Source organism: Crocuta crocuta, unplaced genomic scaffold (assembly GCF_008692635.1).
Source record: "Crocuta crocuta isolate KB4526 unplaced genomic scaffold, BGI_CrCroc_1.0 scaffold588, whole genome shotgun sequence".
NCBI lineage: Eukaryota > Metazoa > Chordata > Mammalia > Carnivora > Hyaenidae > Crocuta > Crocuta crocuta.
Window position 1 is genome coordinate 133,487 of NW_027532829.1, and position 12,190 is coordinate 145,676.

The window sequence follows — 12,190 nt, forward strand, 5'->3', positions numbered from 1 at the left end:
ATTATGTCCCAGACTTAAAATTTTTCCATCACCTTATTTAATTCTATCATCATATGTATTTCCACATTATGTTTCCCATTGTTTCTTCTCAAAGGAGACTAAGTGGGGTGGCAATGCTGACATCTAGTCCGGATACATACAGTGGAGGAACATGTCAATATCAAGTCCATTCCTAATTATTAGGGATCCTCAGAGGACATGGAGGGTGACAGGTGTTTGCTCTGAGGACCTAAAAAAAGGGANGTTCATTGTTGTATCTCTGTTTAGCATCCAGTCTGGTGTCTGAAATGGGCAGGTGCTCGGAGAGGCAATATAGCATACTAGCCAAGAGGACAGCTTTGGAATCAGACTCACCTGGCCTTGAATCCTGACTCCTATCACTTACATGCTGTGTGACCTTGGATGAGTTACTTAACCTCTCCAACCCTCTGTTCTCTGCCACTCTCCCTGTAAAAGAAGGTTAATAATAGTATAATAACTTACTTCATGGGATTGTTGTGACCCATTCAGCAAAACAGTATTTGTAAAGCACCTTGCACATTGCCTGGCACATAGTTTGTGTGCATTAAGTTGGGAGTTATTCTTAGTAATATCAGTGGGAGTTATTCTTTAATTTTTTTCTTATGTTTTTTATTTATTTCTGAGAGGAAGAGAGAAAGAAAGAGCATGAGCAGGGGAGGGTCAGAGAGAGAGGGAGATACAGAATCTGAAACAGCCTCCAGGCTCTGAGCTAGCTGTCAGCACAGATCCCGACGCGGGGCTCAAACCCACGAACCATTAGATCATGACCTGAGCCGAAGTTGGACACTTAACAGACTGAGCCACCCAGGCGCTCCAAGTGGGAGTTGTTCTTAATAATCCCATTATTTGTTGAAGGAATAAATGAATGTCATAGCCTGCTTTCCCTTCCCTCTCTTGAGATTAGGAAGCAAAAATAACCTAATCAGTTTGGTTTCTGTAAGATTTCAATACTTAATTTCAGGCAAATAAAACCAAGCACACATTGAAAAGAGTGTCTTCCCTGTTGATGTTTCTCAGCATTTATGTTATAGTCAAATATTGCAACTTCTAGTAAAAAGTTTAAATACAGTTTGGAGGAAAAAAATGAAGCACAGAAAACAGATAAGGCCATCCCTCTCATTTTGTCACCCTCAAAAATTGGTTGCTAAAATAAACCACTTGTCAAATCCCTTTGTACTGTTGTGAGAAGTGCTAATGTAAGACATGTTTTCTGAAAATAACTGTGATGAAGTGTCATGAATTAAGGGCTTTTGTGCAGAAGTGTTAAAGTTCCTTTCTGGGTAGAATAGCTCAGGATCATAAATTGCCCAGAACCTCTACTGGCCCACCCTTTCCACCTCCTAAAAGGAAACTTGTTTCTAGGAGTATTTTTTTTTAACTAAGCGTACTATAAATGCTGCACAGTATCCTAAATTGGATCCTGAACAGAAAAAGGACATTAGTGGAAAAACTGGCAGAGTCTGAATAAAGTCTGTAGTTTAGTAAATACTATTGTACCATTGTTAGTGTCATAGTTTTGATCAATGAACCAGAGTTATGTGAGGTGTTAATGTCAGGGGAGCCTGGGAGAAGTGTATATGGGAGCTCTGTACTATGTTTACAACACTTCCACACATCTAAAGTTACTTGTGGGGATGAGCACTGGGTGTTATATGGAAACAAACTTGACAATAAACTATTAAAAAGGGGGGAAAAATAAAAGCAATTCCCTCCCCACAAAAAAATAAATAAAGTTACTTCAAAACAGTTTTTTAAAAACCCTAACATAGTCTTTTAAAAACCAAACATACTGATTGAAAGCTAATTCTAGAAAAAACAAGTCTGGGCAGAAATTGAGGCCAGGGCTCCAGGGATAGAATAGTGCTCACCTAGATACCCAGATATGTGCTCAAGCACTACCTATGATAAAGTGTGATAAGGTGACAAAGGGCAGGAGTAGCATGTAACAATTCTTTTACAATAAGGAATTTCTGGCAGCCTATTAAAAAAACAGTTCCTTTCTTTCAGTATAAGCTAGCCTAGTTCAGAACACAGCAGCCTGGCCTAAAAGAGGTGCAGATTTAAATGCTTCAATCAAAAGACATAGGGTGTCAGAATGGATAAAAAAAAAACAGAGACCCATGTACATGCTGCCTACATGAGACTCATTTTAGCCCTAAAGACACCTGCAGATTGAAAGTGAGGGGATGGAGAAATATTTATCATGCAAATGGGTGTCAAAAGAAAGAGTAGCAATACTTACATTGGAAAAGCTAGACTTTAAAAAATAAAGACTGTAATAAGAGATAAAGAAGGGCACTATATCATAATAAAGGGGACAATCCAATAAGAAGACATAACAGTTGTAAATATTTATGCATCCAACATGAGAGCATCCAAATAGGTAAAACTGTCAAAACAGACATAAAAGAATTAAGTGATTATAATACAATAATAGCAGGAGACTGTAACACCCCACTTACATCAGTGCACAGATCATCTAAACAGAACATCAACAAAGAAACAAGGACTTTGAATGACACACTGGCCCAGATGGACTTAACAGATATATTCAGAACATTTTATCCTAAAACAGCAAAACACACATTCTTTTCAAATGCACATGGGACATTCTCCAGAATACATTAAATATTAGGTCACAAATCAGGCCTCAGCAAATAAAAAAAGACTGAAGTCATACCATGCACCTTTTCTGAACACAACACTGTGAAACTAGAAGTCAACCACAAGAAAACATTTTGAAAGACCACAAATGCATGGAGGTTAAATAACATGCTACTAAACAATGATTGGGTCAACCTAGAAATCAAAGAAGAAATTTTTTAAAATACATGGAAGTAAATGAAAATGAAAACACAATGGCTCAAAACCTTTGGGATGGGCAAAAATGTTCCTAAGAGGAAGTATATAGCAATATGGGCCTACTCAAGATTCAAGAAAAACCTCAAATAAACTAACCTTATACCTAAAGGAGCTAGATAAAGAACAGATGACGCCTAAAGCTAGAAGAAGGAAGGAAAAAGTAAAACTTAGAGCAGAAATAAATGATATAAAACTAAAAAAATGGCAATAGAACAGATCAAGAAACCAGGAGCTGATTCTCTGAAAAAAATTAATAAAATTGATAAACCCTTAGTCAGACTTACCAAAGAGAAAAGAGAAAGGACCCAAACAGAATCACAAATGAGAGAGGAGAAATAACAACCAACACCACAGAAATATAGTTATAAGAGAATATTATGAAAAACTGTATGCCAACAAATTAGACAACCTGGAAGAAATGGATAAATTCCTAGAAAAAAATGAACTGCCAAAACTGAAACAGGAGGAAATAGAAAATTTGAACAGACTGATAACCCGCAAAGAAATTGAATCAGTAGTTTAAAAAAACTGCAAACAAACAAAAATCCAGGGCCAATGGCTTCACAGGTGATTTCTACCAAACATTTAAAGAAATTATTACCTATTCCTCTCAAACTATTCCAAAAGGTAGACAAGGAAGGAAAACTTCCCAGCCCATTCTATGAGGCCAGTATTACCCTGACACCAAAACCAGATAAAGACTCCTCCAAAAAAGAGAAATAACAGGCCAATATCCCTGATGAACATGGATACAGAAATTCTCAATAACATACCAGCAAACCAAATCCAACAATACATTTAAAAAGTCATTCACCATGATCAAGTGGGATTTATTCCTTGGTTGTCAGGAGATTCAGTATTCACAAATCAATCCACATGATATACCACATTAATAAAGGATAAGAACTATAGATCATTTCAATAGCTGCAGAAAAAGCATTTGACAAAGTACAGTTTTCATTCATGATGAAAACTATGAAAAAAGTAGGTATAGAGGGAACATACCTAAGTATAATAAAGGTCATATATGAGAAACCCACAGCTAATATCCTTCTTAATGGAGAAAAACTGAGAGTTTTTCCTCTACAGTCAGGAAGAATATAGAGATGTCCACCCTCACTGCTGTTATTTAACATAGTACTGGAAGTCCTAGCCACAGCAATCAGACAACAGAAAGAAATAAAAGGCATCCAAATCACCAAGGAAGTAGTAAAACTTTCACTATTTGCAGATGACATGATACTCTATATAAAAAACCCTAAAGAAACCCCCACTAAAAAATTGGCTAGAACTGATCAATGAATTTAGCAGAGTCACAGGATACAAAATCAGTGTACAGAAATCTGTTGCCTTTCTATACACCAATAATGAAGTAGCAGAAAGAAAAAGTAAGGAATCGATCCCATTTATAGTTGCAACAAAAACAATAAGATACCTAACTAAAGAAGTGAAAGACTTATGCTCTGAAAAGTATAAAACACTGGTGAAAGAAATTGAAGATGACACAAATAAATGGAAACACATTCCATGCTCATAGATCAGAAGAACATTGTTAAAATATCTATACTACCCAAAACAATCTACACATTTAATGTAATCCCTATCAAAATACCAACGGCGTTTTTCACAGAGCTACAACAAACAGTCCTAAAATTTGTATAGAATCACAAAATACCCTGAATAGCCAGAGCAACATTGAAAAGCAAAGCTGGAAGCATCACAATTCTGTACCTCAAGTTCTAATACAAAGTTGTAGTGATCAAAGCAATATGGCACTGGCACAAAAATAGACACATAGATCAATGGAACAGAATAGAAAACCCAGAAATGAACCCGCCACTATATGATCAGTTAATCTTTGGCAAAGCAGAAATGAATATCCAATGAGAAAAAGACAGTCTTTTGAACAAATGGTGTTGAGAAAACTGGACAGCTACATGCAGAAGAATGAAATTAGACCACTTTCTTACAGCACACACACAAATAAATTCAAATAGATTAAAGACCTAAATGTGAGACCCAAAAACATAAAAATTCTAGAGGAGAACACAGGCAGTAATGTCTTTGACATTGCTCATAGCAACTTCTTTCTAGATATGTCTCCTGAGACAAGAGAAACAAAAGCAAAAATAAACTATTGGGACATGGTCAAAAGAAATAGCTTCTGCACAGTGAAGGAAACAATCAACAAAACTAAAAAGACAACCTACCGAATGGGAGAATATATTTGCAAATGACATATCTAATAAAGGATTAGTATTCAAAAAATATAAAGAACTTTTTTTAAATTTTTTTAAATGTTTTATTTATTTCTAGGAGAGGGAGAGAGACAGCGTGAGCAGGGGAGGGTCAGAGAGAGAGGGAGTCACAGACTGAAACAGGCTCCAGGCTCTGAGCTGGCAGTCAGCACAGAGCCCGATGCGGGGCTCGAACCCACGAACCGCGAGATCATGACCTAAGCGAAAGTCGGACGCTTAACCGACTGAGCCACCCAGGCGCCCCAAAAAATATAAAGAACTTTTAAAAGCCAACACCCAAAAGAAAAATAATAGAAATGGGCAGAAAGCATGAATAGACATTTTTCCAAAGAAGACAGGCACCTAGCCAACAGACACATGAGAAGATGCTCAACATCTTATTGGGGAAATACAAATCAAAACTCCAATGAGATAGATATCATCTCACGCCTCTCAGAATGGCTAAAGTCACCAACACAAGAAGTAACAGGTGTTGTGAGGATGCGGAGAAAGGGGAACCATCTTACACCGTTGGTGGGAATGCAAACTGGTACAGCCATAGTGGAAAACAATATGGATGTTCCTCAAAAAGTTAAAAATAAAACTACTCTGTGATCCACCAATCACACTACTAGGTATTTATTCAAAGAATGCAAAAGTACTAGTTCAAGGGGATATATGCACCCCAATGTTTATAGCAGCAGCATCTACAACATCAAACTATGTAAATAGCCCAAGTGTCCGTCAACTGATGAATGGATAAAGAAGAAGATATATATGTGTATATCACACAATGGAATATTAGCCATACAAAGAATGAAATCTTACCATCTGCAATGATATGGATGGAACTAGAGAGTATTATGCTAAGCAAAATAAGTCAGAGAAGGAGAAATATCATGTGATTTCACTCATATGTGGAATTTAAGAAACAAAACAAATGAGCAAGGGGGAAAAAGAGAGAGGCAAACGGAGAAACAGACTCTTCACTATAAGAGCAAACTGATGGTTACCAGAGGGGAGGTGGGTGAGGGGATGGGTTAAATAAGTGATGGTGATTAAGGAGTGCACTTGTATGGAACAACAGGCTGATGTATGGAAGTGCTGACTAATTATATTGTACACCTGAAACTAGTATAACACTGTTAACTAGGATTAAAATTTAAAACTTTAAAAATAAGTAAATAAAAACCTAAAAAAAAGAGTTTCAAATATATACATTATCTTAAATTCCCATCTTATCAGCTAGATGTTTGGAAGGAATTTCTCCCTGCAGTATTAAGCCTGAGATGGTAATTGTGAACATGAGAGGAGTGGCAAGAGTAAGGAACCAGCGCATTTTAAAGCACCAGCCCCTTTAGCATTCAGTTCCTTCTGTGTTCCCTGGATCAAATGAACTATGGAGTTAATTCCTGTATCATTTAAAAGGCAGGTGTTTCTGTAACCTAGTGTGACCAGCATGACAATTTAAAACTATGCTGGCGGAGGGGGAGTGGAATCTAAAAGGACTATGAGTGCGCACTCTTCGTTCTCTTAGATTATTTAGGGATGAACCCTTCTCTGTATATTTTTCATAGTTGTGAACAGCATGTGTATATGCTATTTTCTATTTTGCTGTTTTCACTTAACATTATTTTACATTCTGCTTCCCACCTGCACAGTGCACATAATTGTCATCTTTAATGGCTGTGTAACATTCCATTGTATTGAATAGCATGGTACTTCTTAGGACTGGGCTCATTTTTCTAAGCAGATATAAAAGGCTTGCTGTCTCTTAGCACCAGAGGTCTATTTTAGTTCCTGGAAGTGGCGACTAGCATGAGCGTGGGATTGCGTGGGATTCTTGAGTCATCATCACACAGCACAGTTTGAGTGCTTTGTTAACATCGCTCTGCCCACTACCCGACAGCAGAGCCTCTTGGGCTCCTTGGACCTGAGCCGGGCACATCATAGGCATAAGGATGGAAGTAGGAGCCCCCTGACTCCCACGACTCCCAGCTAATACTATTTCTGTGCCAACATCAGAAGTTCTTGCTGCTTTTTCACTCACCGGGGATAATGCCACCTGTGTTTTGCACAGAGATTGATATGAGAGAAAAGGCAGGAGTGTAGGAGGATGGATTGTTACAGCTAAAGAAATAAGGTGCAGGTCAGGGGTGCAATGGCTACAGTTTTGTTTTGTTTTTTTTTAGCAATACCTGTGAAAATGAAGTAAGATACAGGGATAATTTCCATTCCTGAAAAGCCGGCAATAGATCTTATTCTCTACACCCCTTCCTGTCAGAAATCCCAGTTTTGGTCATCCAGTAAAGGGTTTTCCAGGGTTAGTGACAAAGCAGTGAGTCTGGGTGACCCCTGCTCCACCCATGGCCAATGGTGATGTGGAGAAACGGGCACCCTCCTACACTGTTGGTGGGAATGTAAAATGGTGCAGCCCCTCTGGAAAACAGTGTGGAGGTTCCTCAGAAAGTTAACACTAGAACTCCCCTATGACCCAGCAATAGCACTGCTAGGAATTTACCCAAGGGATACAGAAATGCTGAGGCATAGGAGCACATGTACCCCAATGTTCATAGCAGCACTCTCCACAATAGCTAAAACATGGAAAGAGCCTAAGTGTCCATCAACGGACGAATGGATCAAGAAGATGTGGTTTATCTATACGATTGAATACTACATGGCAATGAGAAAGAATGAAATCTGGCCTTGTGTAGCAACATGGATGGACCTTGAGGGTGTTATGCTGAGCGAAATAAGTCAGGCAGAGAAGGACAGCTACCATATGTTTGCACATATAGGTGGATTAGGAGGAACTTAGTGGAGGACCATGAGGGAGAAGGGGAAAAATAGTTGGGGAGAGGGAGGGAGACATGAGACACTCTTGAATGCTGAGAACAAACTGAGGGCTGATGAGGGTGGAGGAAAAGAGAAGGGGGGTGATGGGCATGGGGGAGGGCACTTCTTGGGATGAGCACTGGGTGTTATATGGAAACCAATTTGACAATAAACTATTTAAGAAAAATAAATAAATAAACATTAAGAAAAAAGAATGCTATTTGGCAGGATTCTCCTGAGAAGAGTGGTGTCATATTCATTGCACTTTATTAAATCTCACGAGTAGCAACTGCCTTGAAAATGACTGATTTTAATTGGTTACTGGGAGAGAAGAATTATATTCAAAGCACAAGGGATATGGCCCAAGCACCAAACACTCAAATATTTAGGGGACTTATAGCTATGTTAGCTACTACTGGTTTGTATGGTCTAACCCTAAATGATCACTGTTCTTTCTTACAACTGTGCTCTCACTATATGGCCTGTGTTCTGCAGATCACACTAGATACCAGTACTGCTGGCAGGGTACTCCTGGCAGGTAGAAACAACATATAAATGAAGAGTAGTGACTAGATGTCAGGAGTTGAAAACCATTCCAAGCAAAGGGACTCCCTTCCACTTCTGCATATTGAATTCTCTAATCAGAAAACCCAGATCTGTCTTCCAAGAAAAATGAAGTACTCAGAGCCACCTGTGGCTTGTTTGAATGATGGACCAGTGTCTTTTGCTCACAGCATGCTCTGGCAGGAGCTAATCTTTGAAAGTCCTGGAGGAGGGAGGCTAAGCCCTTGATAATGAAAGAAGAGAAACTCCAAGGCAACTATTTGTCTGAAAGTAAATTTTCCCCACCTAGGGTCAAGAAACTATCCTTAATTTAGGTCTTTGGGCTGTCATGCCGAGACATGGATTTGTAAGACCTCTTTGGCAGATTTAGGATTTTCAAAGACAAGGATATGGAAGGCAGTGGTTGGCAGTGGTTAGAGTTACCTTAAAGTCCCCATGTTCTTTCTACATTAGAATCCCAGACCTTGCTCTTTGGGTTGTTCTTTACAGAAAGGATGATACCTCTTCCAGAAGGAGGGCATAGCTGTCTAATGATCTAAGCCCTTCCCCTAATCATAATAATAGTAGCTAACATTTAATGAGCTACTTATTATATGTCAGGCACTATGCTAAGCATTTTTATATGGACTTCACCCTTTGATCCTGACTGCAACCCTGTGAGGTAGGTATCCTTATTCCTGTCTTCACTGGGGGAAATTGCCAGGGTTACCCAGCTTGATATGGGATCTGGAAAGTACAGTAACAACCTGCTGCAACAAAATTAAGATTCACTTGAAAAGTAAATAGAGGTATGCTGTCTGTATTGAGGGGATATTCTTTAAATAACTTTGTGATTGATAGATCGTGTGTAGGAAAATTTAGTTGACACCCAGGAACACGTACATTATACAAAGAGAAGTGTGCCAGTATAATGAAATTGAGTTTTATCAGGTTTTTTCAACTTAAATTCTCCAACTTGCCCACACTTATAGATAACACTCCTACCCCCTTTTAACCATACTTCCCTTTTGGCTAAGAAAGTATGCCTGTCTCATACATACCATAAAGGCAAATGTGGATGATCCAATTTTCTTAAGAACACTGGTTTGTTGAATTATATTTTCTGTCTGATAAAACCCTTCTTCAGTAGAGATAGTTGCAGAATTCCTGAGTAAGAATAATTATTGACAGATTTCTCCAGTGAACTTTATTAGGCAGATTGGAGGAAACTGGCTGGTCAAGAGTGGCCAGAGAAGACCAAAGGAAGAAGCAGTATTTTTGGACAGGAAAGACAGAGTACTGGCTTGGGCACACAGGAGATCTGGATTTTAAGAATAGCTCTGTCAGTGATCAGCTGTACAGTCTTGGCACTTAACCTCTCTGTACCCCAAACTCTTCATCTGTTTAACAACTAAGGTTGGATTAGAGGCTCTGTCTCAGTCAAAACTCTGTCAAAGTCCCACAAGGTGCCTTGAGTGGTTCTTTTGGAGATAGGCCATGTGTAATGCATAATAGCAAATGATGCAATCTTAGTGTCAGACCCTCTAGATCAGGTTGTAAAACTGATCATTCTGTGAAAAGTTTCTATCCTTCAGATACAAGTATGGAATATTGGCTTGGAAGTTAAGAGCATGAGTTATGGAGTTGGACCTTAGTTTGAAAACCAGTTCTGCGACTTCCTAATGGGTGCCATGGGACAAATGATTTGACCTCCCTAAACATTAGTTTCTGCTTCTGTAAGATGATGTAATAAATACTACCAACCTCATAGGCTTGTGAAGATGAAAGACAATAGTATGTAAACACTTAGCCCAGCACCTGGTAAAGTAGAAGTACTCAGTCATCCATGTCTGCTACAACTATTGGTGTGCTTATTTCTACCAATGTAATTGCTTATTACTACCAATGTAATTCTCTTGACTTGGGCATGGCTACACTTCTGCACTTTTTCTGGATATAGCTTTCTCTTTCTGCATGGAGTTTGAGAAAAGCATAAGTAGATCTTTCTGGCCTAATGCCAGCTCTAGAGTCAGACCTGGATTTAAATCCCTGCTCTGCTTCTTACAGGATTTGGGACCTTGGGCAAGTTGTTTATCTTTTCTGCTCCTTAGTTCCCTAATTTGGAAAATGTAGGTAGGTGTACTGCCTACCCCTAAGGGTTGTTGTGAATAAGATATGAATGTGAAGAATTTAGGCCTATGCCTAAGGCCTGACATCCAGAAGTCTCTCAATAAATGGTAGCTGAGATACTGATGGTGAAAGTAATAGTTGTAGTAATAGCAAATACTACCACTACCCACCATGGGATGGAGGGTTGATTGTGTTCAAACTCATACAGTTTTTGCATACCTAACCACAGGATTGGGAGAGGCAGTAATTGTTCCTGGTGGGATAGCAAGGGAATTGCTTCCAGGCTTCACAGACCATGTCAGGGAATTTAAAACCAACTTGTTTTCAGACGCATGACTGAAAATGATTCAGTAGGGCATAATTCTCAGCAAAAAAGTTCTATTTATTTCTGCCAGTCCCCTTACATCCAAGAACCTTAGGAGAAAAATGTAATCACAAAATGACCCTCCACTTCTAAGGCTCGATTTTAGTTGGTCACCCATGACATGTACATAGGGTTCATGAGGAGCATTTGGGTGCAAAGACCTATAGCCTCTGTTCTTCTTTGCCAAGGTCATCTTCATTCTCAAATGGATGTCACCTAACTTTTTTAAGCCTCTCCACAGGTACAAGCTTCATTTGATGGCTAGAACGTAGATGTACAGGAACAATGGGAATCCTCAGGGATATGATGTTAGATAGGTGGACTTGTAGGGGGACTTTAGAGGTATTAGCAAGTAGAAATGAAAAAACTGAGCAGTACTAACGGTTCTAGAGATGAGCCCATTTGCTGAGGGAGGAATATGAGATGGTTTTTTTTTTTTTTGGATTTCCCTCCATTTTTCTCTTTAGTACTTTGTNCCATTTTTCTCTTTAGAACACTGTTAAAAGTCTAATAATAGAAAGAAAGCAGCCAGTCAGTGCAAGTGAAACTAAACACCAGGTTTCCTGTCCTTCCCAGATCACTCCTGGTTGGGAGGGTGTTGGCCCTTACACACAAGGGGGTGTAAGACTGCTCCCCTCCAGGCACCTGCCCTCAGCCCCTGGCCTCATAATTTCTCTCAGTCTTGCTCTCTCCCCTTTCCCCTTCATATAAGGAATACTAACCACAGGATCCAAAGGCAGCTTCACAGGGATTTTCCAGTAACATCTCCTCTGCGTCCCAGGTATCCAGGGGTTTTTTTGCCCTGGGTTCTGAGGTTATAAAAATGAAAAGTTTATTTCAGTTTTGGACCAAGATTTAGGGGTAGTTTCTGACATCTCAAAAAACACTTCCTTTGCTCTTCTACCAGATTTCTCCCAGTCAAATCTCACCCTCACCCCTCATCCCCAAAGCAGTGCCTCTCTCTTCCTCAGTGATCCTGGCCAAGTCTAGGCCCCTCCACATAACAACCCAAGACTCTGGGGTGGCTTGAAGGGCTAGATACCCTGGAAAGCAGGGGTGACATAATATTGACAGTTGACCATCATGGACAATGGAGTCCCAAGGAACATTGAGAAGGAGTAGCCATTAACAGCAATGGACCTTCGAGGCCTCATACCTTTTTTTTTTTTTTTAATACCTTTATTTTATTTGGAGACAT

At 39.3% G+C, this 12,190-nt stretch overlaps 1 protein-coding gene across 1 annotated transcript in view; it reads right to left on the reverse strand.

Annotated features, from left to right (window-relative positions):
• ARL13A (ARF like GTPase 13A) overlaps positions 1-12,190 on the reverse strand; it is a gene marked incomplete at its 5' end in the record, with an annotated part of 25,927 nt that overhangs the window by 3,914 nt on the left and 9,823 nt on the right. The window contains 2 exons of the mRNA XM_077745300.1: positions 2,980-3,023; positions 11,715-11,801. Coding sequence (XP_077601426.1) covers positions 2,980-3,023; positions 11,715-11,801 — 131 coding nt within the window. The remainder of the gene's footprint in view (positions 1-2,979; positions 3,024-11,714; positions 11,802-12,190) is intronic.